The sequence below is a fragment of the Arabidopsis lyrata genome (genome assembly GCF_000004255.2).
Source record: "Arabidopsis lyrata subsp. lyrata unplaced genomic scaffold ARALYscaffold_2, whole genome shotgun sequence".
Taxonomy (NCBI): domain Eukaryota; kingdom Viridiplantae; phylum Streptophyta; class Magnoliopsida; order Brassicales; family Brassicaceae; genus Arabidopsis; species Arabidopsis lyrata.
The window spans coordinates 16,616,711-16,644,364 of NW_003302554.1; the positions used below are offsets into that span (position 1 = coordinate 16,616,711).

Sequence of the window (27,654 nt, forward strand, 5' to 3'; positions counted from 1 at the left end):
CCCTCCGTTTCAGTTTAGTTGTCGTTTTAGGATTTAAATTTTGTTTCATAATAGTTGTCGTTTTAGGTTTTCAATGCAAATGTTTACTGAAAATTCCAGTTTTATTCATACTGTTTTAATGTTTTGGCCAATGAATTTTTTTATAAAATATATCAATAAAGGGTAAAACAAAAAATTAAATGATTTTCTTAATTTGTGTGAAAAAACCTTAAACGACAACTAAAAAGAAACGGAGTGAGTATTGTTTAATTAAGCCAATCATCCCCAGCTGCTTGTTGCTTTCTTCTTTTGGCAAGCTTTTTGTATAAATCACTCTTTCCCAATTAGGAAAAACAATATTCTTATCGGCTTTCAAAGGTTGATTATATTCTCTACCTGATTTATTAATTACTTAAAAAATATATATATAACCAAGTTTTAATTTCTTCAATTAAAATAGACCACAAAGACAAATATGAAAGCGAATGATCAATACAAAGATAATCGGTAGACAGAAGAATCACATAACCCTCCGAATCTTTACAAGGACTTCTTCACGCTGATGTTAGATCTTCAAATTCTTCATTTTCCTGTACAAATGATTAATACAGCATAAATGAAGGCATGTTTAATCAATAATTCAAGCATGTTGATTAGATTCCAACCACATAAATGTTTAATTAATTAACAACTTGAAGATATCGTTAATTAAAGGTTTCCTAAACTCGAGTTTTGCCATAAACAACTTGTAATATAAATAACACTAATGTCAACCACCGACCATGGACAGAAGTAGAATTAACCAATTTATCTTATCATGGTATAATGTTTCGTGCCTCAAAACTGTTAAAGACAATGTGCATGTGATGAAGTACATGAAAGGATTAGATTTCATGTGAATTTTCCCCTTTAGTGTATTAATCGGTGTATGTTTCATGCTTTTATATATAGAATTTGATTATTTCATATAAAATAATTTACATTTACATTTATACTTAAGCAAAAAAAACATAGTATGTAAGTAAACTATATTTGTAGAAAATTTCTAACACATTATTGATATGCAATCGCAAAAGAAAAATAGACATAAAGAAACAATAAAATCCATAATCCAATTTAAAGTTCATAATTAATATATGCTATTTTGCGCGAACTAGTCATAAAAGCACGTTAAAAGCAAAGAAATATATATAATTAAGAAGAACTCTTTGAGAGAATTTCTCCAAATCACTAGAATGACTATCAAAATCGTGAGCAGTATATAGATATTTAGTTATATACCTCGTGTCAAAGTCGTTGACGCCTCTTGAGTTAGATTCGAAGGTCTTGTAATTGGGCAAAGGGACACGACCAGTCTCGATGTTGATAAGATCCTCGACGAGAATGTCATAGTGACGCTTCACTTCCTCTACAGTTTTCCCTCCGACAGCTTTTGCCACATTGTGCCAACGGTCGGGTGTGTCCTTGTCGTAAACTGCCAAGGCCCTCTCGAACATCTTGTTCTGATTAAAGGTCCATGACGAGATTGAACTTCTTGAGTTTGACGCCATTTATTTTATAACTTGAGATGGAAAAGAGAGAGTGAGTGTTGATAGTTGCTATACAATGAATAGCAAGGCGAGGTTCCTTATAAGGAGGAGAAATTAAAAGACAGTTCCTAGATTCTGCAAGTTGGAGATTTTTCTATTTTAATTTTAGTTTTCAATTTGCTAGCTTTTCATTAATTAAGTTGATACTCCCTCCGTTTCGTTTTAGTTGTCGTTTAAGGTTTTTGCACACAAATTAAGAAAATCATTAAATTTTTTGTTTTACCCTTTATTAATATATTTTATAATTTTTTCATTGGTCAAAACATTAAAACATTAATGACAAAACATTAATTTTCACCAAACATTTGCATTGAAAACCTAAAACGACAACTATTATGAAACAAAATTTTAATCCTAAAACGACAACTAAACTGAAACGGAGGGAGTATTAGATATATTTAACTTACGATAACAGCCATATTAATGGTCTACAATAATTAAGTTGATATTAAAGATATTTTACTCACGGCCAGATTAGTGGTCTACAAAAAAGTCATGAATCGTAACGCCAGAGTAATAATTTCAGATGTATTTTTCTGAAAATTAAGTGTATCTTGTCAAGAATCTCACATGGAAAGTGTGATAAAACGTAAAATAATAAATAAGAAATGAACTAATTTGTCATTGCCAGTTGATTTAAGTAGAAAGCCTATTAAACTTAAAATATCGGTTTTCAAAATTTTCAAGGAAATTTTATACTGTTATTTTGTTCAATTTAAACATTAGTATTGGTTAGGAGCTATTTAGTTATATGTAGTCGTATACTCGTATGTTCGTCTAGGCATCCATATGATTGATAAACTTTCAAAAAGAAGAATCTAAACATTTTTAAAAAATGATAATATGCACGTCTAAGCAAATTAAAAGTTGGAACCTATTGATCATATCGAGAAACGGTTCACAACGTAAGGTTAAAGTTGGTAAGCTGAACAACTTGGCATAATGTGATTATAATAGACAGAAGATTACAACGATGCTACAAGTGCCACTACTTATTTTTGTATAATCGTTCACAGTTTTCGATATCTTAATGTTAGCCATTAAGATACTTTGTGTGGTGATGATAAACTTAACATAATATTAGTAGACATAGTGCATATAACATGGCATTATTGGAACGAAAAGGTTTTGATATGAAATCACAAGTAAATGGTAAGATATGCCAATATGTATTCTGTAGTTTAATTGTATATCCAAAAACAATCATATAACTAAATGATGATAAACCATTATTTGGGCATCGTTTCTGGCTAATTTTGTGGGAGGAAAAGTGCACTAGTTGCTATAAACTGCATACATGTAGCGCTTATAGATATCCTAATATATATTTTAACATCTAAAGCATATTAAAAGATGTTTGAATGATAGTTTAAGTTCTATTGCCAGCATCAACAAATAATGAAACGAATGCAAAATGCTAGAGATTGGACAAATAAAGGATTCGATATGTCATCATCATTATCTCCTTCACCAAAGTTCGTGTATATTTGTTAAAGAAAATCATTTTCATTTACCAATTCAAAATGATAGATAAATATATTCTCCTGGACCTTGAATCTAATGACTTTATGTGTGATGTAATGGAAGAGTCCCATTCGTAATGACAAGCATTTTTATAAGAACCACCCAAAATTTGATGCAAAGAGAATAAGGACATAACCGAAAATTTTTTTAAAAAGAATAAGAACATAAGGGATATTATCGTTTCCTTTTGTGATAAAATTCCTATATCCAAATCTAATCTATTTTCTGTTGTAAATACTTCATGTCGATCTAATGAAAACGACCAAAAAGTTGTCCAGTTGCATTGCCATTGGTAGTTCATATTTGGTTAATTAGAGTCTAAAGGTCTTTTAATTTGAAAGGATTTTATTGGTTAGTTTTAGACTCGAGTCTCAGTAAAGAACAATTATATATGTATACATAAGCTTTAAAAATGTTATGGAAACGAAACGCAAAGTTCTTGGTTGATCAGAAACACTATTTGAATGATTGGTTTATGAGAACATAATACATTGGGGGTCTAAATCAAACGCATAAGATGAATGAACATAATAGCTAGAGAAATAATTTGGTTTCACTCATTCTTCTTGAATATGATTCAGTTTTTTTTTTTTTTTTTTTCCAGAATTACTGAAACTTTTTTCCATGTGTTTTTATAATAGATAGTGAAATATAAGAGGAACACTTATTTCTACATACATATTACGTCTGATATTTTAAGCTAGGCCTAGGCATAGGGCTTTTCTTTTGCTCGGTTAAAACTTAAACTACTCTTGAAGAAGACTCTCTTTCTTATAAATAAAACCCAACCTTGCATGTCTTCACTTTCAAGTTTTCTCTTTGTTCTTTGCTTCTCCATAAAGCTCTCTGTTAACCTAACGAGCAAAAGCATCAACTGAAGAGAGATTCCAAAGACAACTTCACTAGATAAACCGATCACATTTCTTTACCTACCTGAAAAGTTATCTTTCCTCCTTCAGACACAAAAAACTAGTCATATACATACAACGTAGACAGAGAGATGAGTGAATCAAATATTTACTCTTTACCATTTACCCCATTACAATCATCATGCCTCCTTTCCGTTTTCGCATCCCATTCTTCTCTTCCAACTCTCCTTCTCGTCTCTCTTCAGGGACTTCTTCGCCATCGCCACCACCAACTCCTCCTCCTCCTCCTTCACGCCCTCCTTTTCGTCCTGCAGGCATCGCTCAGCCGTCAAAGCCAGAAAAAAGGTCCAAGGTGTCACCGTCACTTTCTAAGAGTAGAAGCAATGTTGCGGCCCTAGCAGCTTCTTCACCCGCGTCTCAATTGCCTTCTAGCGGTGCAGCCACGCCAACCCGGCTGGTGAAACAGACTAACCAACAATCTGCTTCTCCATCAAAGAAACTGGATTCTCTGAGGATTGAGGAACAAAAGGTGACGACGAAAGAGAAGCCACCGGGAGAAACTAAAAATGTAGCTGGCGAGAATATCAATCCGGTAAAAGAGAAACCACCGATTGCTCGTCTAGAAGAGCATTTAGAACGAAAAGAAACAGAGGCAGTTCAGGAACAGAGGAAGAAGACAGAAGCAGAGAGACTTGTGATGCAAGAAAATAAGAAAGTCCTTCCTGAAGGCAATGGGGAGAAGTCAGCATCAGATATTGGACAACAGAAGAGTAAAGAAATCGAGAAACTTGTGCTACAAGAAAGGAAGAAAGTTCTTCATGAAGGCAGTGGAGAGAAGTTGGAAACAGATCAGGGACAACAGAAGAGCAAAGAAACCGAGAAACTTGCATCACAAGAAACGAAGAGACCGCTTCAGGTGGTAGGCAGAGAAGATACAACGCGAAGCAAAACCACACGACATATTGCAGCAGCATCAGAAACCACGAGAGGACCGAGAGATCTACCGGAGAAAAAGACAGAAACGCAAAACAGAACAGAGATTCACACCGATGACAATCATCAGAAACCCAAAGGCGCATTAACGAGTAATCTTGGAAATCCGAGAGTTACGACTGGACAGGGATCATCATCTTCAATGAGCAGAAAGATCAAAGAAGACATCAGAGATGGAATCAGTAAGCTTACTTGGGGAAAAGGCAACGGCGATGAGAAATCCGTGAACGTCTATACTCTAACTGGAGAAAACAAAGGAGCCACAATGGGAATAGGTTCTGAGAAAGACAAAAAAGACGGTGAGGTTCATATTCGCCGTGGCTACAAAAGTAACCCAGACGAGAGCCCTAACACCACAACCATGGAAACCGAAAACCCTAAAGACGACGAAGCAGAGGAAGAAGCGAGGTTGAAGGCATACATAAACGGAAATACTCAAGGGATAAACAATTCCATTGTAGTCGAGAGTTCAATAAGTGAGAATGATCCAGGAGTTCATATGAGTTTAAAATTGGAAATATCAAAGAAGGAAGTTATAAATCCGGCAGAGAATGTGGAGGAGGAGAAGAAACCGGAGACGGTGACAGCGACGAAGAATGAGCCGAGAGTAAGGAGGAGATGCTTGAGAGGGTTACTTGCGGAGTCGAGTGGGTCGGATCCGGATAATCCCTTGAAGCCACGGAGACATGGTTGCCGGTTTACTTGTAAAGACAAAGATATCGAGAAAACTTCAAAATATATGTAAATTTTATGAAATTCTATTCGATCAAACTATATTTGCTCCTTAACTGGTAAAAGAAAAAACAGAACTAAACCGGAAAAGTCTTTGAACTCTTGACCACAGAAACAAAAATGAAATTTGCTTCTGAGTTTGATTGTTCTAGAAGAGAGAAATGTTAATCAACTTTTTTTCTACTGTATTAGAAAAATAGAAAAACAATCGCACGGCGTGACAGAGGAGAAGAAAAGTGCCAAAAACAGAGACTCTTCGATGAAGGGCATTTTCGTAATTCAACAAATCAAAATGTCGTCGGAGGTTTTGGTGATCGGAGGAACTGGTTACATCGGAAAATTTATCGTAGAAGGTAGCGCCAAATCCGGCCACCAAACATTCGCCCTCGTAAGAGAAGCCTCGCTTTCCGATCCCATTAAGGCCATTAGGCCAAAGTCGTCCAGAATATCAAAGACCTCGGCGTCACAATACTAAATGGAGATAAAAGAGATTTTAGTGAAAGCAATTCAACACGTTGATGTTGTCATCTCCACCGTTGGTCTCTCCCAACTACTAAATCAGACCAATATCATTTCAGCAATTAAAGAATCTGGCAAACATATCAAGGTCAGTCTTTTATCTTCAAGATTCATACCAATAAAGATACAATGCTTGTGGAACTTTTACCTTATAAAGATGTTTAATTATGATTTGTAGAGATTCTTACCGTCTGAGTTTGGCAACGATGTGGATCGAACGGTGGCGAGTGGTCCAGCCAAGTCGGAGGTATACCGTATACTTATGTGACCAACAATTGTTTTGATGTTTTGATGACCAACTTACCGTACACTTGCTCTGTTGCTCAATGTGAAAGCAGACTCACTTCTCCTCCTAGAGATAAAGCCACTATCTATGGCGATGGTAACACTAAAGGTATTAGAAGCAACAAAGAACTAATCAAAACGTAAGTGAAAGATAGAGAGAGATTTTCTTATTTGGTTGCATGATTTGCAGCTATTCTAAACAAAGAAGAAGACATTGCTGCATACACCATGAGAGCTATTGATGATCCGAGAACTCTCAACAAGACTCTCTACACCAATCCTCCAAAGAACATTGTTTCGCACAACGATATCGTCGCATTGTGGGAGAGCAAGATTGGTAAAACTCTGAAGAAGACTTACGTTTCAGAGGAACAACTTCTCAAGAAAATCCCAGGTGAGAGAGCTAATTTCACACTCTTTTATACCAGACATAAACAATCAAGATCATGTGTTTGCTAATACTTGAAAATTTCAAGTTGAAATGTTGCAGAGTCTCCACATCCACTTGATCTTCTGTTGGCTTTGAATCATGCCATATTTTTGAAAGGAGATCAAACCTATTTTACAATAGAGCCTTCCTTTGGAGTGGAAGCTTCTCAGCTTTATCCAGATATCAAGTACACAAGCGTCGATGAGTATCTCAGCCAGTTTGTCTAAAACTATAGCATCATCATCTAGAAGCAGACATTTACTGTAATCAAGAGATTAAGTATTGACTCCATTGGTCTGTAATACCAAACTGAATAAAAAGATATGATGGTTTTATTGCATCATTATTGATAGGAGATAAACATCTCTAACAAAAACAAGAACACACGCATATATTCGTGCATTTTCATGATTCGGTGACGAATAGTTGTAAAGCAACATTAACTAGAGAAGCATGGATCCACATCACGCTTTCACCTTCGATTCCCAACCCGCAACCACAATCTCTTTCTTAGCCTTGGTTTTCTCGAACGACTCTCTAGAGAACAAAGCCTTGGCGTAGTTACGAACATTGGTCAAGCTCTCAGGGACAGACCAGTTCTTGTAATGACCAAGAGCAACCTCAAGATGGTAAAGCTTTGGTGCTAAACTCAAATCCACTGCAGTAACTTTCTCTCCAGCAACAAAAGGACCAGAATGTGTCTTCAAGTGATTCTCCAACGCTTCTAACTCATCAACCAACGCCTTCTCGGATCCGTCATTAGCGTCTTTGCTCTTCAAGAAAGTCACAAAAGCACCAAAGATTTTGGATCCCACGGAGGCGAATTCAGGAGGAGTCTTGAGAGAAGGCTCTGGATATTTCTCCTCAAGAAGTCCAACGATAACATCTGAATCAGCCACCCATTTGCCATCAAGCTTCACCACCGGAACTTTCCCCTCCGGACTAATGTCTAAGAACCTATAAACACAATTTCAGAGAAAAACTATCAAAAGCCCACAAATTTACAAAAAAAAACACTAAAAAAAATCTAAACTTTTCATATTCCGAATTCGATTTGGGGATTACACATTAAGCTAATCAAATTTCATCAGTAATTATTGGGTTCACAAAACTTACCACTGAGGTTTGTCGGAGACGTTAATCAGATGGGTCTTGTAAGGAAGCTTCTTCTCCTCAAGGGTCAGAAGAACACGTTGGCTAAACGGACCTGTAAAAGAAACGAATCAATCACACGCATTTGTAGATCACAGATCAAAAACCCTAATTTGTGAAATCAAGCTTAATGTGCATAAACAAAACGAAGAATCGATGATCGGAGAGAAGATAGGGAGAGAGAACATACAATCTCCGAGAACATCAGGAGCACCGACGGCAACCTTGACGCAGATATCGAGAGCCATCGATCTTTCGATTTTCGAAGAATAATAAAATTCTCTTTAAAAGCAAAATATGAATGAAATAGGCAAAGTATCTTTCAAAAAAAAAAAGGAAAACAAATCTTTGGTCTTTAAATATATATGTTCATGAAATTTGTGACGTCATTGATAACGTGGCTGTTACGTCGGTTCAGTGTTTCCAATATATTCGAACCTTCTCCAATTGGTTCGTAGGCTCTCCTCTTTTTTCACTAATCAATGGTCAAATCTTTGTCCAAGTATTACCAATAAAAACAAATAATAAATCATCATCGCTTGTGATGTTAGAATGTATTTGTCAATGAATTTGATCTATTTTCCGTCCAGATTCCATATGTATATATACCAGTCTGACAGTCTCCTAATTCCTTTTTCTCTTTTGGTTTAAGGCTTCGGTTTGCTTACTCTGGTTCTGTATATAAATCACACAATTTTTGCTCAAAAACAAAAAATCACACAATTATATAGTTTGTGACCAATTAATGAGAGTCCGATATGATGTCAAAAAAAAAAATGAGAGTCCGATAATTGAATTTGTTTTGTTCTTTATAAGCTCACACTAACGATCATGTTGGGGGCTAACGGTTGGGTCAAATGATTAAGTTTTTATTTAAATAACGGTTTCGATTATAGTTTTAAGGTTTTAACTTTTAACCTTCTGGTTAACCAGTATTTATATAACGGTTACAATCACTTTAAACGGTACGGTTTTCTTTTGGCCATGTCTATGTCATCAAAGGAATATTTTAGCTAATTAGGATTTTAATTAGAGTTTGATGTGGAGGCACGAACAAGATATCTTAGAATTGAAGTAAAGTTCAGTAAGGGTATTATCGTAAATCAACCAACCAATGTCTGGTCCATAAATTGCGCTGCCCAAACCATTCCTTCAATCATCATTCTCTTACCACTCAAACCTTTGCGCACCAAACATGGCTTCGGAGAAAAGCAAGATTCTGGTGATCGGCGGAACTGGTTACATCGGAAAATTCATTGTTGAAGCGAGCGCCAAAGCTGGCCATACCACATTCGCTCTGGTCAGAGAAGCAACTCTCTCCGATCCCGTCAAGGGCAAAACCGTCCAGACTTTCAAAGATCTCGGCGTCACAATACTACACGTACGCCTTGAACTCTATATCTTTTACTACGATGATTCATAAAAATTTCATAACCATAACGTCGTTAGTTATGTAACCTGGTCAGGGAGATTTGAATGATCACGAAAGCTTAGTAAAGGCCATTAAACAGGTCGATGTGGTTATATCGACCGTTGGGAGCTTGCAAATCTTGGATCAAACCAAGATCATTTCCGCCATTAAAGAAGCTGGTAACGTCAAGGTCGGTATTTCATATTACCTTGATTCAAACTCATTACATATAAATAGAATCCAATTAGTCTTTTAGTGTTGTCGATCTGTCACCACCCGAATTTAAACTTGTATAATGTATTGTTTTAGAAAATTATATCGATTAGCATATGAAAGAGTAGTTCTAGACTAGAGATACCTAATTGTACATATAGTCTCTTATTGGATATGTTATTTGCAGAGATTCTTGCCGTCTGAGTTTGGGGTGGACGTGGACAGGACAAGTGCGGTTGAGCCAGCGAAATCGGCTTTTGCAGGGAAGATGCAGATCAGGAGAGCCGTTGAAGCGGAAGGAATACCATACACGTACGCTGTCACCGGTTGCTTTGCCGGTTACTACTTGCCTACATTGGTTCAGTTCGAGCCTGGTCTCACTTCTCCTCCTAGAGACAAAGTCACCATTCTTGGCGATGGAAATGCCAAAGGTTAGTTTCAAGAATCCAAACATTAATGTGGCTAAGGCTTATTATACAGTTCAATCTTACACGGTATAATATTTCGTAGCTGTGATCAACAAAGAGGAAGATATTGCTGCTTACACGATCAAGGGTGTGGATGATCCTAGGACTCTGAACAAAATTCTCTACATTAAGCCTCCTAACAATACTTTATCTATGAACGATATTGTCACCTTGTGGGAGAAAAAGATCGGCAAGTCTCTCGAGAAGACTCACATTCCAGACGAACAAATACTTAAAAGCATCCAAGGTTTAGATAATCAATTCACCAAGAGGTTTTTAGATTCTTTGTTACTACTACTACCTTTCTCATTCCTTAATAAAAAAGAGTTTTTTTTTTGGCAGAGTCTCCGGTTCCCATCAATGTTGTTCTGTCGATAAACCACGCGGTGTTTGTGAAAGGAGATCAGACCAATTTCACTATAGAGCCTTCCTTTGGCGTGGAAGCCTCTGAGCTTTACCCTGATGTCAAGTACACGAGTGTTGACGAGTATCTCAGTTACTTCGTTTGATAAATTTCATAAAACACGTAATTTACCACCATGACGCCCTAGCTTCATGTTTGTATTTCAATAAAAGACTGGTGCTTCTAATGGTGAATGTGTGTGTTAGTGTATTTGTGTGACTAATCAGTAATCACAGTGCTTTACCTCTGTTTCCGATCTTCCCAAGGATTATGAATTAGTAATATATAATTCATACCTTTAAGTCTATACATACATGATTATCAATATGTTAGGTACCTAATTTTTTTTTATTCTAATCAATTTGTTTTTAATACCCAAATAAAATATTTTTATATCCAAATCAGAAAATATAAATATCAAACCTTGAGTTTGGTAATAGAATTTGAATTTGGCCATGTCCATTGTTTATATTAAGCGAAGGTATTAAGTAGAGGAATTAATTAGAGAGTTCATAGATAAACAAGAAAATAGAAAATTCTTTTGAGGGTTCGGTAAGAGTATTATCGTAATTCTATCTTAAATCAACCGACCAATGTTTGGTCCGTAAAGTGCTATTCCTTCGCTCACATCCCAAAATCATTCTCTTAGCATTCAATTTAATCATCACGTTTCAAATCTAATCATGGCGTCAGAGAAAAGCAAGATTCTGGTGATCGGAGGAACTGGTCACATCGGAAAACTCATTATAGAAGCGAGCGTGAAAGCCGGACACTCCACACTGGCTCTGGTTAGAGAAGCCTCTCTCTCCGATCCCAACAAGGGCAAAACCGTCCAGAATTTTAAAGATCTCGGCGTCACAATACTTCACGTACGCTTGATCCTTTCGTTAATATGTTTCATACAAATTCAATAACCACAAGTCCATAACTAACCTTAGTTATCTATATAACTTGGTCAGGGGGATTTGAACGATCACGGGAGCTTAGTGAAGGCCATTAAACAAGCCGATGTGGTGATATCAACCGTTGGGAGCATGCAAATCTTTGATCAAACCAAGATCATTTCAGCTATTAAAGAAGCCGGTAACGTCAAGGTTGGTATTTGATTCAACCGCTACATATGAATATAATCCGATTAGAGGGTCAATTCTCATATTGGATTTGTTGGTCTGCAGAGATTCTTTCCGTCTGAGTTTGGGATGGATGTGGACAGGACGAGTGCGGTTGAGCCGGCGAAATCGGCTTTTGCAGGGAAACTACAGATCAGGAGAACCGTTGAAGCCAAAGGAATACCATACACTTACCTTGTTACCAATTACTTTGCCAGTTACTACTTGCCCACATTGGTTCAGTTAGAGCCTGGTCTCTCTACTCCTCCTAAAGATAAAGTCAAAATATTTGGAGACGGAAATGCCAAAGGTTAGTTTCATATCCAAAACATTAATGTGCTTTTCACACAACTGAATCTAACACGGTCGAATATTTCGTAGCTGTGATCAACAAGGAGGAAGATATTGCTGCTTACACTATCAAAGCGGTGGATGATCCTAGGACTCTAAATAAAACCCTCTACATCAATCCTCCTAACAACACTTTATCAATGAACGAAATAGTCACCTTGTGGGAGAAAAAGATCGGCAAGTCTCTTGAGAAGATTTACATGTCAGAGGAACAAATCTTTAAAAGCATCCAAGGTTTAGAAAATCAATTCACCAAGAGGTTTTTAGATTCTTTATTACTGCCTTTTTTCATTTGCTGAATATAAAGTTCTTCCTTTTTGGCAGAGTCTCCGGTTCCCTTCAACGTTCTTCTGTCGATAAACCACGCAGTGTTTGTGAAAGGTGATCAAACCAATTTCATTATAGAGCCTTCGTTCGGTTTTGAAGCCTCTGAGCTTTACCCTGATATCAAGTACACGAGTATTGATGAGTATCTCAGTTATTTCGCTTAATGAACTTCATTAAACACCTAAACGACGCTAGTTTCATACTTTCATGTTTGTATCAATAAAAATGTAATGGTGAAGAATGTGTGTGTGTGTGTGTGAGACTAATCAGTAATCACAGTGCTTTACCTCTATTTCCACCTCAATGGAGCTCGTGAGAAACGATATGCATCCATGATTAAGCCATTACGGTCCATAAAGCTGTTAAACCACAATAACATCTCAAAAATTAACATATGGCCAAATGCAATTTGTATTTTACGAGCAGAACATGTTTATCTTGTGACTAACAAAAATTGTGTACTGTGATGTTGAGTGAGGGTATTGTCGTCAATCAACTAACAAATTATCTGTCCATAAATTGCCCTGCCAACGCCAGTCCTTCACTCAAATTCCACATCATTATTGAATTAGTAGTACACACTCATTAGTCATTACCACGTTTGAAACATGGCGACGGAGAAAAGCAAGATTCTGGTGATCGGAGGGACTGGTTACATGGGAGAATTCATCGTTGAAAGGAGCGCGAAAGCCAGTAACCCAACATTCGCTCTTGTCCGAGAAGCATCTCTCTCCGATCCTGTCAAGAGCAAAACCATTCAGAGTTTCAAAGATCTCGGAGTCACAATACTACACGTATGCGGTATGCATGAACTCTCACCTCTAACATGTTTCACACAAATTCATAACCATAACCTTAGTTATGTAACTTGGACAGGGAGATTTGAATGATCATGATAGCTTAGTGAAGGCCATTAAACAGGTTGATGTGGTGATATCAACTATTGGGCACAAGCAAATGTTGGATCAAACCAAGATCATTTCCGCCATCAAAGAAGCCGGTAACGTCAGGGTCGGTATTTGATTCAAGCCTCATTACATATAACTGGCAATGCGATTAGCATATGATTTGACTAAAAAGATATAGTTATGAGAAAAATCCAATTGCACATAGTCTCTTACTAGATTTGTAACTTGTTGTTTTCCAGAGATTCTTGCCGGCTGAGTTTGGGACAGACGCGGAGAGAACAAGTGCGGTTGAGCCGGCAAAATCATTATTTGCAGGGAAGGTAGAGATCAGGAGAGCCATTGAAGCTGAAGGAATACCATACACTTACGTTGTTAGCAATTGCGTTAGCTCAGTTCGAGTCTGGTTTCATTTCTCATACTAGAGACAAGGACATCCTTTTTGGCAAGGAAAATGTTCCTCCTAGAGACAAAGTCACCATATTAGGCGATGGAAATGCCAAAGGTTGAGAATTTTATAATGTAACAGAAAGTAGAATCTTTTAAGAAAGAGGAAGATATTGCTGCTTACACGATCAGGACAGTGGATGATCCGAGGACTATGAACAAAACCCTCTACATTAGTCCTCCTAACAACACTTTATCGATGAACGAAATGGTCAGCTTGTGGGAGAAAAAGATCGGCAAGTCTCTTGAGAAGACTCACATATCAGAAGAACAAATCCTTAAAAGCATCCAAGGTTAGAAATCAAAATCTGATCACCATTTACCAAGAAGTTGTTTAGATGAATTGTAAGATATGTTCTTTTTGCGTAATCTCCAGTTCCCATCGATGTTTTTAAGTCGACAAACCATGCGGTGTTGGTGAGGAAGCTTCTGAGCTTTACCCTGATGTCAAGTACACGAGTATTGATGAGTATCTCAGTCAATTCACTTGAGAATAATTCACAAAAACAACAAATTCACCACGAAGATGATGCAAGTTTCATGATTGTAACAATGAAAAACTGATTCTTGTAATGATATATGAAGAATTTTGTGAACTCAAGCTAATATTACACTCAAAATTGATTACTTTTTTCAGTATCTTGTGTCAATTACAGCTTTAGGTACATCTTTGTTTAGTTTTGCATAATATAGGAAAAGGTCGAGACAGACGCACCTGACTACCTGAGGCTTATCGGCGAATCGATCGCCGGAGAGAGACGAAGCTTAAGAGATGAGCTCAGCTTCATCTACGACGTCGTTTCAGTTTTTCATACTCCTACAAAACCTTCTCTGTGGGTTAGAGGTTTAAGTATGGGCTCTTAATGGGCCGAGACGATTTGTGATTTTTTGTTAGAAAAGAAAATAAAACAGCGGAAGTAAGCAAAAAGGCAAAGCATGTGGTTGGGTTTGAATATGCAATGCATATGGCTAAGAGATTCTCTCAGAGAATACTTTTAAGCAAGAAAGCAACTGAAAAACACTTTAAAGATTGGAAAAGCCATGGCACATTAGGTTTTTCATGATGCCATGACCTATCGAAAAGCATGATATATATTTTATTTTATTAGAAAAAAGAAAAAAAAGGAACGAAAATAATGACGATGCATGTATTGTAGTATCGTGGGCTCCATTATTGTGCTTTTGACTGACATAATTAGATTCTCGATCGTATGGCTTTGATTTACTTTTCTCTTCTATAAAGCTAAAAAGTAATTTGACATTTATTAAGTTTTTTATATCAATTTCGTTGAATGTGAAATTGTCAAAATGTTCTTTAAATGATAGTTTCTTAACCACATATTTTTTTTGTCAGATATCTAATTTCGGATCTACTAAACTATATGATACGATGAGAGTGTTTTTTCTTCTATGGCCTTCAAATAATCTAACTGTATGATTTTTATTTGTGTTATAAATAGGCGTTTGAACTTTGAAGAAGATAGAAATTGTAACTTTCAAATGTGAATTGGGTACAAATTTCCTACACACTAATTTATGAGCAAACCGGTCAACATCACACACACACACACACATTGATACTTTTCCTCTTCATCTTACGATGTCCTTAGAGTCCTAATCAAAATATAAATCATAACATGGTTTGGCAAAAGGCATTCCCAACAACTACATCTGTCACTGCCACTTTATAAGTTATATAATAGTATCATTAGGTGATCAGTGATCACTAATTACTTTATTAAGATTATTTTATTGAACTTGTGGACCATTATCCAATAGAAATGTCTCCATAATGTTTTTTAAGTAGACAATTAATAAAACTTTTTTGCGCTATATATACTGAAGGGAACAAGAAAAATAAACCTATATTCTTCAATTAGATTTTCTAATGTTGTTAAACTGTCTAAAATACTCAAAGCGGTGATAGCAGAAAACGATCTTGGAAATGGCGCAGAGTTTTTGCTTTTTATCCGATTTTTGGAAATGGCAAAGAGTTTTTGTTTTTTATCCGATTTGTGAATTATGTTCCAACTATTTTATATGTTTGGTTTTTGTGTTCAGACTTCATACTACTATTTTGTCGGAAAATGCATGAATTCTCTGGCTCTTGGTGATTGCCAGCAACTATGAAGCTGTGAGTCATTACATTTCTCTACCAAACGTGTGCATATATATATATATACATATGTCATTGTTATTGTTAAGATGTCCAAAAAAAAATAAAAACATATGTCATTGACTCGTTGTTATACTACATATTATTGTTCAATTCAATTATTATAAGCTAGATTCAAATATTTACATGTATTTTGTTTGGTCTTACTTCGCTTGGACCAGCCTGTGTCTAAAGTTTTGGACCACATCCCAAAAATCACAAAGGAATGCTTCAAATTAAAATCATGAATGTGAGTCCTATGACCAAATATAATTTTGGAATTATTGGTCTGCTTTCAAAATTTTGGGGTAAACAAAGATATGTGGGAAATGTTTGTTTTTTTTTTGATAAAAATATGTAGGAAGTTGTTGTGACAAGAATCCATGTCTTGTATCAAAATCATGTGATCGTTCGAGATAAAAGACATATCACAACGGCTTAATATACACTTTTGTAACGCCACTTGTATTCTACCCTCCTCTTGTTATTTTCTTCTGATTTTTTGGTTTTTTTGCATGATTACTATAAACCAAATTTGAGGTCACAATGTCGGTATGATCAAACTAAACTCACAGAAATTGTGTTCTGAGTTAATGACTTAATTCCAAGCGTATAGATTCATTTCATGATCGAATCAATAGTTATCAACACATAATTACAAACGATTTCGCACTAATTATTTTAGTTTATAGTTAAATTTTGTTTACTGGGTGATTGATCCTTTAGATAGAAGATTTTTTTTTTGGCATCGATAACTCAAATAGCTTTACTTTTTTATATGTTCGAATTTCAAATATACACATATTCGGATCTATGACATGGATAGGAAAAAACAATCAGAACTTGTTTAGTTGTTTGTGCTTAATATTCGTACGTTTAAATTTGACAAAACAATGCTGTGGAAAATTTGACAACAGGCAAGAGCCTAACGGTCACCAGACACAGACAGAATCGTACTTAGTAGCTTTTTACTATGCTACTTAAAATTCCGAAGATACCCTTACATTATTTCATCGTCATTGGTACAAGAGCTAGGATATACTCTCTCCATTTCGTTTTAGTTGTCATTTAAGGTTTTTTCACACAAATTAAGAAAAATATTTAATTTTCTGTTTTACCTTTTATTAATATATTTTATAAAAAAATTCATTGGCCAAAACATTAAAACAGTAAGGATAAAACTGGAATTTTGATCAAATATTTGCATTGAAAACCTAAAACGACAACTATTATGAAACAAAATTTAAATCCTAAAACGACAACTAAATTTAAACTGAAACGGAGGGAGTAATAGTTGGAAGGGTATTTAAATATTCGTAATCGGCTAATCCCATGTGTTTAAGAAATGTAACGCATTCAGTTTTGTCAAAAAGCATTTATACATGTGTTACTCTTATTATAAAAAAGAAAAAAAAAAGTCAATACGGACTACAAATTTTTCAGTAACTGAAATATAGTAATCTCTGGTACAATACTCTGAATGATTGTTCTACCAATATGGCTATATATGAATAATAATTTATTAATAATGTTATAAGCTAGTTAGTTGCTAATACGTGGTATGCTAATATAGATATAAGATAACATGGTTTTGAACTTGTGATGCAGTTTATATTGTCCCAATTATTTTCAATGTAAAAACACCATATTCTCTTATTAAAGACAAATAAAAGAACTTCATCAAAACAAAAACGACTATCAATTTAATAACTTTACAGTTATTTTAATGCTTAAGGCATCTTAATTCTTAAAGTATCATCAATAAATATATTATATGAAACCAAGAGCATAAAATGAAAGAGATTGACCGACACAAATTAACGTTAATTTGCTTTTTATTCATATAGTACCAAGCAAACAATATATTTATTTACGAAAAGAAAAATTAATCAAGCGATTTAGTTATTATTATTTATTTTAATTTAAACCAAATATCTCGGTAGAAAAATAACAGCTCATAGCTCTCCCTCACTCCCCTCTCTCTCTCTCTCTAGCTCGGCAGATTTTTCGTCTGCAAGAAGAGAAAAAAAATCCAGAGAGAACGACAAAATTAGGAAGAGACATCATAGAGGAGAAATCAAAACCAACGAAGAAGAAGAAGAAACCCTGATTAGGTCCCGAAAATGGAGTATGAGAAATCTCCCACTGCTACTACTTTCTCTAGGAAGATTAGTGGTAATCGTAGCCATAGTCTTAGCTTTAGTGCAAATGCCGTTTACGACGGAGTTTTTTCTTCTCCGGCGAATTCGAAATCTCCTTTGGTTGATTACGGCGAGATTTTCCGAGGTTCCGGTCCTTCTCCGTCTTCGATTCCGTTTCTGGATGTCCCGGAGCTGAACGTTGGTAAGGTTAAGGTTGATGTTCGGAGTTCTAAGCTCGATTACTCTTCCGTGTTTGGAGGCTTTGGAGCTTGCGATTTCGCTGTTACTCCTAAGGAAGTGATCATCAAGTCCGAGAAGAAAACCGCCGTTACTGAGGATAACAAAAGGTACAACTCCTCTACTCATTTCTCTGCTTAGATCCTATGATTTTGGTTTTGTGAATGAGGTTTTGCTGGAGACATCTTTGATAAAGTAGTTGAACACTTTTGATGTTGGATCTCTCTGTTGGCTTATTTCTCCAATGTGTAGGAATCGTAGGAAAGGTGGAAATTCTTCTGATGTTCCTCTTTGCAACGAGGGGAAAAAATCACCTGAAGTGGTTAGGATGAAGCACTCTGATATATTACATCACCAGACGGTTCCTCGAAATGAGAATGGGACTACTCATCTTACTCAGGTCCTCACTATGCCTGGTCCTAGTCCGACTCAAGCGGTTGATAATACGAGTTTGTTGCAGAAGATTGAAAGTAAAACTCCTATTCCAACAGCTGAGAAGAAGCTGCCATGTAGCGAGGGTCATGAGGAAGTCAAGGCTTCTAGAAATCGGGGTTCTAAAACTGAGGTCGATTTCGAGAACAGTTTTGCTCGAAATGGATGCAGTACGCGTGATAACTCCACGTCCAAGACCGATTCTAACGGTGGACATCAGGATGTGAAACCACCTTCAAGCACCGATTCTAATGCTGGACATCGGGATGTGAAACCACCTTCAAGCGTGCAGCCTACTTTGGATGGTGAAAATGGAGCTTCCGAAAGATTATCAGGTTTAGATTCTGGGCCTTCAGAAAGGTTTCAAACTGAAGATGCTGATTCTCCAAGTTCACCTCCATACTTCGATGCTGAAACAGATGCAAATTCGGCTGCCGCTGAGTCTTCTGCAGCACTGAAAAAGGCTATAGATGAGGCACAAATAAGAATGAATATTGCAAAACAAATGATGGATAGGAAAAAGTCAGGCTTTCGCAGTTGTGCAAAACTGAAATCTTGTGATGACCCTAAAATTGAGAATAAAGGGGACACAAAGGTTGAAGGAATTACAGAAGAAAGCAGATACAACAATTCCCAGATTCTCGGTGAAATCGTGAAATATTCTGAACAATCATTTTCAAACGAGGGAGATCAGCATGCTAAAAGAGCGCGGAAGCTGTGGGGAGTTCCTGAAGGACTTTTAAAATCAACTTCAGACCATAAGCCAGAAGAGTTAGACGAGCAAGATGTGATAAAGCAAGAAGAGGAACAAGCAAGAAGAGGTCGAAAACACTGGGAATTACCCGGAGGGATATTCAAATCAGTTATGAATAGTATGCAGCAAGAGCCAGAAAACCTTGCACCAGCCAAACCTGAAACTGATACGAAACAAGAGGTGCAACCATTAACTGAGAATCCCTTCTATACATTCGGACAGCTTGGCAGTAAAATAAAGTGTGTTGTTGTAGAGGCTTTCACGGGGAGCAAGGTTTCACAAAAAGATGAGAAACAGGTTACAGAGAAGGAAAATTCTACCCTCACTCAAATGGTTCAAGGTGAGGAAAGTGACTCAAAAGAGATGCTAGCTGGTATTCCAGTCATGGAAACATATTTAAGGGAAGTGGAAGAAACCCCGCAACAAACTGAGAGTAAGAGCGAAATTAATATTGAAGAGAAGTCTGAATCTACAATATGTACTTTCACAGAAGGATCTTCTCAGATTATGGAGAAAGAAACAGGATGTCAAGTTAAAAGTGCTTGTGAGTCCGAAGGTGGATGTGGCGTAAAAGATTTCCAAGAAAATTCTAACCAAACTTGCAATGTTCTAGATCAGGAAAGTGAGAAGGAGATAGTCTCTGAGCCACAAGAGATGTTAGTTGGTCCTGATGATACCAAAACATATATACGGGAAGTGGAAGGAATCCCAACACCGAGTTTGAATAAAACTCAGTCCGATGATAGTGTTGGAGCTATGGTGTCTTTTAACAGAGAAAATATTTCTGAGCCAGAAAACGTAGATGAGGTGCAAGAGACAGTGCACAAGGTTCCCAGGCGAAGAAGAGTTTGGAAGACCTCTGAAGACGTCTATAATATGATAAAGGCCCCGAAGGGAAGCAACAGGCCCTGGCAGCTAGAAAGTGCGGAAAATGAAACCACAGCGATGTCCTTTCATGAGGAAGGTGTAAGGATCCATCATGCTAGCGAGGAAACAGAAAGCACATCTGGACAAGCGAGTGATTCAGGATTGCAAGAAAATTGGACCGTTCTTAAACAGATGTTTAGGCAGATGTTTCAGACAGCGGATACTAAGGGAGAGGATGAAACTTACTGCTTAGTGGAATCTGAAAAGGGGCATCTTGATATCCATCGAAAAGCTCAAGAGAAATATGAACAGGATGAGGTGGAGACAGTAAGAACGAATTTTGAAGACTATGCAAATACCAGAGAAAATGAAGACTTGGAAACGGTACAAGAAACATATTGTAGAAAAGAGGATGGTAAGGTAGAAGTGCAAGGTAAAACGTCTTTGGTCCGTGAACTGATCGGAGAAGAGCTAGAAATGGCTAGCCTAGAAGAGGAAGATGTGCAGGAAGAATCTGAAGAAGCTAGCTGGGTTCAAGGACTCTCTGAACTTAATGAGATAAAGGAGCATGCAGATTCTCATGCTGAAATGCTTGAATACGATCGAAGTGAAACAGATTCAAATAATTCTGGGGAGAGATTTGAGCAAACACAGGAACAAGCAGAAGAAACTAAGATCGATGGTAGTATAGATACTGACACCAGCAGGTCATCTTTTGAAATGAGACAAGGTGATTCATACATTGAGGAGGTTGGCATTGAGCAAGATCTCAGTGATCAATTCCCTGAAAAAGCCAGTGTTGTCAGTAGCACGGAAGAAAACATTGAAGAAATAGATTCTGATTCGATTCAAAGTGGTTGGAGTGTTGTAGAGGATGACGACAGATCACTGCAGGATGGAGGGGCAGGTCAGGCAGAAAGTAAGCCTGACGAATTGGAGGAAACCAAAGAAGAAAGTGCTGAAATGAAAACAAGTCTTGGTGTAGAGAGAAATGGAGATAAGACAGAACTAGAGCACCGGTTTGAGTGTCAAGAGAATGAAACAGATAGAAGCAATGTGGAGGCAGCAGAGACAGTTGAGGAAAATCTGAAAAAGAAAGATAAAACAAGGGAGAAAGAGAGATTTATGGTAGAAAGAGCTATTCGTGAAGCCCGCGAAAGGGCATTTGCGGATGCTAGGGAAAGAGCAGGAAAAATGAAAGAAAATGAGGGAGAGGAGAGTTGTCGATCATCTATGGAAGAAGAGGGAGATGCTACTTCTGATATTGGCGCAGCAACAGATGGAAACATGAAAGAAAATGAAGGAGAGGAGAGTTGTCGATCATCTATGGAAGAAGAGGGAGATGCTACTTCTGATATTTCACAAAACAAAGCAGAGACAGTTGAGGAACATCTGAAAAAGAAAGATCAAACAAGGGAGAAAGAGAAAGAAAGAGAGAAAGAGAGATTTATGGTAGAAAGAGCTATTCGTGAAGCCCGCGAAAGGGCATTTGCTGATGCTAGGGAAAGGGCAGGGAAAGCTGCACTGGAGAAGGCAAAGGCAGGAGCCCACCGTAAAGGGACTGCTGAGGTTCCAAGGAGATCAGAGAAGGGATCTGTTGAGGTAAATGATAAGTTATCATCAGCTGAGAAAGCTTCAATGCAAGCCAAACTCAGAGCAGAGCGTGCTGCTGTAGAAAGAGCACTCACTGAGGCCAGAGAACGTGCCATGGAAAAAGCCTTGTCTGGTAAGTCTGCTGCTTCTCAAACAAAAAGTTATGGCGGCAGCAAGTCATTTAGCTCTTCTGGTGAAAGACGAGGCTCCTCATCTTCTGTGAGTTTCGACCCCCTATTTTCTCATGTATATTCTCCTTTTAACAGCTCTCATGTAATATTGTGATCCATGAAATCCTTTAGCAGGGTGCGGAGAACAAAAGTTCAGGTCCTTCCAATTCTTCAAACCAGACTGGTATGTCTCTGTAGATATATATAATATTATATATTATTGTATCCAAGTTTTTGACCTATACATTTGATTTTGCATGATGAAGCCAAAGGAGAGTCAATCCAGAGATGTAAAGCTAGATCTGAGAGACACCAGAGAACATCTGACCGCGCGGTATGTACACCTTCTGTTCATCTGTATCTTATATAATACTATAATTTCTCTGCTTAAAACATATTGTTTGATGTCATAATTCCAGGCAGAGGCTCTTGCAGAGAAGAAACATCGTGATCTTAAAGCCCAGAAAGAGCAGACAGAGAGAAATGTACTCACATAGACAATACTCATTATCATCAGAAAATTCTCATAAATAACATTTTTGAATTTAGTTGTACTAAGCCGCCTTTTTCTCTGATTGAAATTGTAGAGACTCGCGGAAGCTCTTGATGCTGATGTCAAACGGTGGTCAAGTGGAAAGGAAAACAACTTGCGGGCATTGCTATCAACACTCCAATATGTAATTTGTTTTCCCCATATGTCCATAGCTCTTACCTCATTAATGGATTAGGTGATAAGTCTTAAACAATTGTTCTGTGATTTGCAGATACTTGGAGGAGAGAGTGGATGGAAACCGATTCCTCTCACTGATCTTGTCTCAAGTGCTTCTGTGAGAAAAGCCTACCGAAAGGCAACTCTTTACGTTCATCCTGACAAGCTTCAACAACGTGGTGCATCCACACAGCAGAAGTACATTTGTGAGAAAGTTTTTGACCTTCTCAAGGTTTGTCTTTAACCCTTCAGTATAAAATTATTTCCAGTTGATTGAGTTACCTCCATCTGCAAATCAGTCATTAACCGGCTTTTGCTGATTCTCCAGGAAGCATGGAACAAATTTGGTGCAGACGAACGATAAGTAAGATGGTGTGACACTTTGGATCTTCCTTTACCCTATTATCAGAAGTCACTCTGCAAATCAGAACCAAGCAGCGTAAGAACCTAAGTTTACAAGTACAGGATCAAGCTATGGTATGGGAGGAAGACAGATCTAGAGATGTAGTAACTAGTTATAAATATTTATATCCATATGGGTCATATATATAAAAGAAGCTCATTCATATTCCTAGCTAAACCAGCCACACATTCTCATCGCCGCTTCACATATTTTCTGATTCAAGATCTTATCAGACAAATCTATCGTCGGAATGATCCCACCAAGTTCCACCATTAAGATCTTTCTCCAAGCTCTTGGTAGGAGGAGAGATGGAAGTTGAAACAAATAGGTTACCTCTACTTTCAACACAACCCTTGTCTAATGTTATAAACAAAAAAGTCCTCCAATAGAATTTCCTACTCACCAAAGACATTCCCTGTCTCTTATAAAGTAGTTGACTTCGAAAAAGCCGTTTCATGTAAGATGGCAAAAATTAAAAATAAAGACCTGATTCATTTGAGACAGGCTAATGAGCTTAAACAAACACCCAGCAGGGAAAAGAAATTGAAGAAACTGCTCTACAATGTAGGATGAAGACAGATCGAGAGATGTAATACCCAATATAAATATTGATAACCATGGGTCACATATATAGCTCATTCATATTCCCAGCTGAATCAGCCACAAATATTATTCATCAAGGTTTCTCAAACTAAGGTTAATAAATACTAGTACATTATTAAGTCGAAGGGTACACCAGCAAACCGCATGAGACAGCTAAGATAACAAAGGGGTTTAAAAGCCAAGCAAATGAAGCATTATTGCATTTTGGGCATGCATGCGATTCTCCGCCTGTGGAAAGACAATGGAATAAGGAGCCTCCACGACTCCATTAGTCACCTCCACTCCTCTTTCTGCAGGCAAACAATGCATGAAATAGGCTTTTGGACCCGCCAACTTCATAAGAGCTTCATCCACCTGCAATTGAACACAATATGTAAACGTGAAGCCGATCATTGTACCAAAACTATGCCAGATAAAACTTGTTACCTGGAATCCTTGGAATGCTTTACGGCGAGCTTCGGCTTCATCCTTTTGCCCCATGCTGGCCCATACGTCTGAGTACACAACATCAGCTCCAATAACAGCTTCTTTAGGATCATTGGTGATCTCTATCTTACTTAAGCCAGCTTGCTTTGCCTTTGAAACTCTTTCTTTGTCTGGTTCATACCCTTTTGGGCAAGCGCAGACAAAATGAAAAGGAATAACAGATGCCAATTCTAACCAAGAGTGTACCATGTTGTTCCCATCTCCAACATACACAATCTGAAGTTTGTTAAATCGGTGTTAGTATAAATAACACTTTTTCATGTATGCAAAAGAATAATGAGATCATTACACAAGCTGTGCTTTAAAATGGACAATTGAATGTTGAGATTTCATGCACTAATCTTGGTTTTGTTTCAGTTTCCTTCATGCATTAAGTGAGGTAGATGTTCGTTTGAATAACTTGCATCTACAGCCTAACCTTTTTTTGACAACATATGAGGAGGAAAATAGATAATAGCATGCAGTCGGCGAAATAGTTAACTAACCTTTGTCCCTTCGACTTGACCGATGTGCTCAATTATTGTGAGGGCATCAGCCATGATTTGGCAAGGATGGTTATGATCTGTCAGACCATTGACAACTGGTACACTCGAGTAGTTAGCCAAATCAAGGATGTCCTGCAAAAGAAGCGGATTTAAGTTTGGTCATTCAGCTTTCTGAAATTACAAAGGAGTGCAAACATAAATCAAATCAGGTGAAAAAAGGAATATTCATGTCACTAAGACTAAGAATGCAGTTATCTTTCTGAGATTAGAACAGGCCATAAAAATGTTTGTACATTTCCAGTGTTCCTTTATTAATCAATCAAAAACTCACCAGCATACCTGATGAGCAAATACACGAGCCATAATGATGTCATTATAGCGTGAGAGAACACGAGCAACATCGCGAGTTTCCTCCCGCTTACCCATCTGAATGTCATTGGGTCCTAGATATAACGCATGGCCACCAAGCAAGAAAAACCCAGTCTCAAAAGAAACCCGAGTCCTCATGGAGGGTTTAGCAAAGATCATAGACATAGACTTCCCTTTAAAAGGTAGATAATTTCTCTCCCCTGATTTAAGCAAGGCCTTAACCTCTGAAGCCTTGTCTAAAATCTTTTTTATGGTCGCTGTGTCAAAATCATCTATGGCCAGAAAGTCTTTCAGGTCAGACTTTCCTGCAAAACAACAAGCAAAATAGGGTTTTAGTTAATAATTTTGACTTGAGACAAGAAGAAGATACAGTTTTATCAGATGATCAAGACCACCATGCTTTCAATAAATGAATCGGATGACTAATCATTAGAGAAGCTATATGAGCTTAATCCAAAAAAGGAACCGCAAAGATTAATCTCACAATCCTATGGAAATGAATGAAAGCAGTAAAAGTATCAAACTTGCGTAGTTTCTGAATCAATAGTGGCAATAATGAGCCACATTTTCTCATTTTCGAATGCTAAAATCAAAATCCGCATACCAACATGCAAATTATCCTCAGAAAAAAAAGATAAAAGAAAGGATTGTTGCAAGAACGAATTTCATAAACAAATTCTCATCCTTGGGGAAATTTCCGAAACAATGAAATGGAACCCTAAAGCCCAAACCTTTGGCATCGGAAGTAGAAGAAGGCGAAGTGACGGAGGAGGCTTGACAAGAAACACGAAGGCGAGGGAGGGCCGGAGAAGGGAGTGAAACGGCGGAGAATCTCCGGAGAGTAGTGCCGGGGAAGAAGGAGGATGACGAAGAAGAGAAGGAAAGAGCAGGTGATCGAGCCGTCGAAACATGAGAAGCCATTGCAGCCGCCATCGTCTGAATTCGGAGTTGTTGACTGACTCTGTGAGTGACACTGCGCTTTACCTTTCTTTCTAAGAGAGACCTCCCCGATGGCATTTCAGTTATTGGGCCTTGTGGAGGCCCATTTTCATTTCGATTTATTTATTTGCCCTAATTTGTGGTGTGCAAAAGATTCTTGTTTTTTGCAATGCCTTTGTTTCATCTTGATTGATTGATTCTGTTGTGGTTTATTCTTGTTCCTTAATGTGAGTGAGAATAATGAAAACCGAGAAGATTAGTTGTTGTTTATGTGCACATTGCAGAAATCTTGTTATTAATTATTTTGATGTTAGTTGTTGTTTTTTATAGCAGAAACCGAAAATTAGTTCTCGGTAACTGTACATGGGAATTGTGCTTCATCTAGGTTGGGAAAAGGCTGCGGCTCTGAAGCAACAGCTTGATGCTTCTACGAGCAAGGTTTCATCCCTTGAGGATCGAAACAGTCATCTTGATAGTAGTGCGTGCGCTTAAGGAACTCTGGCAAGGAAGAGAAGAGCAAAATCAGAAGATCGAAGAAGCTATAAACAATCAATGCAAAGAGTGGGAAACTAAACTTGAAGCCTGAATTGAGGAGCTCCAAGCTATACAAGACGTTACTACTGCTTCGGTCCACGAAGACCTTTACCCGAGACTTGAGGCTTTTAGTGATAATGAAATGCAGAGTCCCTCTGAGAAGACTATTGGGAAAACTTCAATGGAAAAGCTGGCTGCTCTGCCGCATTCTGAACCTGGAAGATAACATTCAGAGAGTAATAAGGAATTAGAGAAATCTAATGCTCAAGCAAACCAACTAAAGCATGAACTCAAAACCTCGCTTCACAGAAAAGTAGAGATGGTAGAGGTAGAGAAATTGCATGTGGAGATGGGCTTTGAATGGATCCAAAGGCAGAGTCGGTTAAAGGAGATAGAAGGGAAGTTATCTGAGATGAAAAAACTAGAAGCAGAGAACCAGGAACTAGGGCTGTTGTTGGGTGAATCAGGAAAGCAAATGGAGGATCTTCAAAGACAGCTAAACAAAGCACAAGTCAGAACTAGAGACTAGAAGAGCAGAGAAGCTGGAACTGACCATATGTCTGAATGGAACGAAAAAGCAGCTTGAATGAGTGCCACATTGAATCTTGAGGAGGATCTTTCCCCATGAATGCTGAGAAGAATCGATAGACTCTAAGATCTGGATCTCTGCGAAAGAGACTTGGAAATTCCATTCATGAACATAAGTGTAGAGGACACATAAACAAAAAGGAGTCTCTATCTATATACATCAGAAAGTAAGGCTAAGCCAAAACAGGATTTGAGATATTTGTCGATAGAAATAATGGAAAGAACAGATAATATTTTTTCTTTCTATTATATCCATTCAGATTCTATTGTTAAGGTCAAATCAAAATATACACTATCTGTTACCGTTGTGATCAATTTCCCTTTTTTTGCAATCCAAATAAATTAAAAGGAAACAGCCAAAATTGTGGAAAAAAGGAAACAACAAAACACTTCAAAAGAAAAGGAAACAAGCGACCCTTTTCCTTTTATTTTCTTCTGAAGAACCTTTCCTTATAAATACCCTTTCGTCTCTCTCAGAAATCAA

General features: G+C 37.4%; 7 protein-coding genes, 1 long non-coding RNA gene and 2 pseudogenes across 15 annotated transcripts; 6 read left to right on the plus strand and 4 right to left on the minus strand.

The window, feature by feature from the left end:
* Positions 1 to 399: 399 nt before the first annotated feature.
* On the minus strand, positions 400 to 1,598 carry LOC9323645 (protein RADIALIS-like 6). Its single transcript, XM_002888971.2, has 2 exons — positions 1,261 to 1,598; positions 400 to 569 (listed from the first exon to the last, which is right to left on the minus strand). Exons 1-2 carry the CDS (start codon positions 1,527 to 1,529, stop codon positions 545 to 547), a joined length of 294 nt encoding a protein of 97 aa, XP_002889017.2. The 5' UTR covers positions 1,530 to 1,598; the 3' UTR covers positions 400 to 544.
* Positions 1,599 to 3,302: 1,704 nt separating this feature from the next.
* On the plus strand, positions 3,303 to 5,742 carry LOC9325081 (nucleolar and coiled-body phosphoprotein 1). The gene has a single exon (XM_021033989.1). The coding sequence runs from the start codon at positions 4,143 to 4,145 to the stop codon at positions 5,697 to 5,699; it is 1,557 nt and encodes a 518-aa protein (XP_020889648.1). The 5' UTR covers positions 3,303 to 4,142; the 3' UTR covers positions 5,700 to 5,742.
* An 82-nt stretch (positions 5,743 to 5,824) lies between these two features.
* Positions 5,825 to 7,128, plus strand: LOC9323646 (annotated as a pseudogene).
* A 102-nt stretch (positions 7,129 to 7,230) lies between these two features.
* LOC9323647 (glutathione S-transferase DHAR2) lies at positions 7,231 to 8,540 on the minus strand. Its single transcript, XM_021033992.1, has 3 exons — positions 8,263 to 8,540; positions 8,037 to 8,127; positions 7,231 to 7,877 (listed from the first exon to the last, which is right to left on the minus strand). The coding sequence occupies exons 1-3, from the start codon at positions 8,318 to 8,320 to the stop codon at positions 7,385 to 7,387; spliced, it is 642 nt and encodes a 213-aa protein (XP_020889651.1). The 5' UTR covers positions 8,321 to 8,540; the 3' UTR covers positions 7,231 to 7,384.
* Positions 8,541 to 9,225: 685 nt separating this feature from the next.
* Positions 9,226 to 10,873, plus strand: LOC9325082 (isoflavone reductase homolog P3). The gene is made up of 5 exons (XM_021033990.1): positions 9,226 to 9,453; positions 9,539 to 9,673; positions 9,884 to 10,127; positions 10,207 to 10,410; positions 10,506 to 10,873. The coding sequence occupies exons 1-5, from the start codon at positions 9,268 to 9,270 to the stop codon at positions 10,670 to 10,672; spliced, it is 936 nt and encodes a 311-aa protein (XP_020889649.1). The 5' UTR covers positions 9,226 to 9,267; the 3' UTR covers positions 10,673 to 10,873.
* Positions 10,874 to 11,113: 240 nt separating this feature from the next.
* Positions 11,114 to 12,643, plus strand: LOC9323648 (isoflavone reductase homolog P3). The gene is made up of 5 exons (XM_021033991.1): positions 11,114 to 11,435; positions 11,526 to 11,660; positions 11,742 to 11,985; positions 12,057 to 12,260; positions 12,351 to 12,643. The coding sequence occupies exons 1-5, from the start codon at positions 11,250 to 11,252 to the stop codon at positions 12,515 to 12,517; spliced, it is 936 nt and encodes a 311-aa protein (XP_020889650.1). The 5' UTR covers positions 11,114 to 11,249; the 3' UTR covers positions 12,518 to 12,643.
* Positions 12,028 to 14,523, minus strand: LOC110230620. Of its 6 annotated transcripts, none has more exons than XR_002333738.1 (9): positions 14,421 to 14,523; positions 14,029 to 14,146; positions 13,830 to 13,896; positions 13,475 to 13,721; positions 13,173 to 13,383; positions 12,950 to 13,091; positions 12,803 to 12,877; positions 12,641 to 12,712; positions 12,028 to 12,467 (listed from the first exon to the last, which is right to left on the minus strand). It is a non-coding gene; the product is annotated as an uncharacterized LOC110230620 (long non-coding RNA). The 6 variants fall into 6 exon arrangements; XR_002333739.1 differs by having other exon boundaries at positions 13,208 to 13,397; XR_002333734.1 differs by having other exon boundaries at positions 13,173 to 13,397.
* Positions 12,884 to 14,341, plus strand: LOC9323649 (annotated as a pseudogene).
* Positions 14,524 to 17,815: 3,292 nt separating the features above from the next.
* On the plus strand, positions 17,816 to 23,371 carry LOC9323650 (auxilin-like protein 1). 2 transcript variants are annotated; one of them, XM_021033994.1, is made up of 8 exons: positions 17,816 to 18,348; positions 18,491 to 22,103; positions 22,187 to 22,238; positions 22,321 to 22,388; positions 22,474 to 22,539; positions 22,642 to 22,731; positions 22,819 to 22,995; positions 23,092 to 23,371. In XM_021033994.1, exons 1-8 carry the CDS (start codon positions 17,984 to 17,986, stop codon positions 23,125 to 23,127), a joined length of 4,467 nt encoding a protein of 1,488 aa, XP_020889653.1. In that variant the 5' UTR covers positions 17,816 to 17,983; the 3' UTR covers positions 23,128 to 23,371. The 2 variants fall into 2 exon arrangements, with proteins under 2 accessions (XP_020889653.1, XP_020889654.1); XM_021033995.1 differs by having other exon boundaries at positions 22,190 to 22,238.
* A 379-nt stretch (positions 23,372 to 23,750) lies between these two features.
* Positions 23,751 to 27,324, minus strand: LOC9323651 (ornithine carbamoyltransferase, chloroplastic). 2 transcript variants are annotated; one of them, XM_021033997.1, is made up of 5 exons: positions 27,136 to 27,324; positions 25,080 to 25,414; positions 24,741 to 24,872; positions 24,196 to 24,471; positions 23,751 to 24,123 (listed from the first exon to the last, which is right to left on the minus strand). In XM_021033997.1, exons 1-5 carry the CDS (start codon positions 27,272 to 27,274, stop codon positions 23,941 to 23,943), a joined length of 1,065 nt encoding a protein of 354 aa, XP_020889656.1. In that variant the 5' UTR covers positions 27,275 to 27,324; the 3' UTR covers positions 23,751 to 23,940. The 2 variants fall into 2 exon arrangements, with proteins under 2 accessions (XP_020889656.1, XP_020889655.1); XM_021033996.1 differs by lacking the exon at positions 27,136 to 27,324 and adding an exon at positions 25,841 to 26,099.
* Between the last annotated feature and the right edge of the window lie 330 nt (positions 27,325 to 27,654).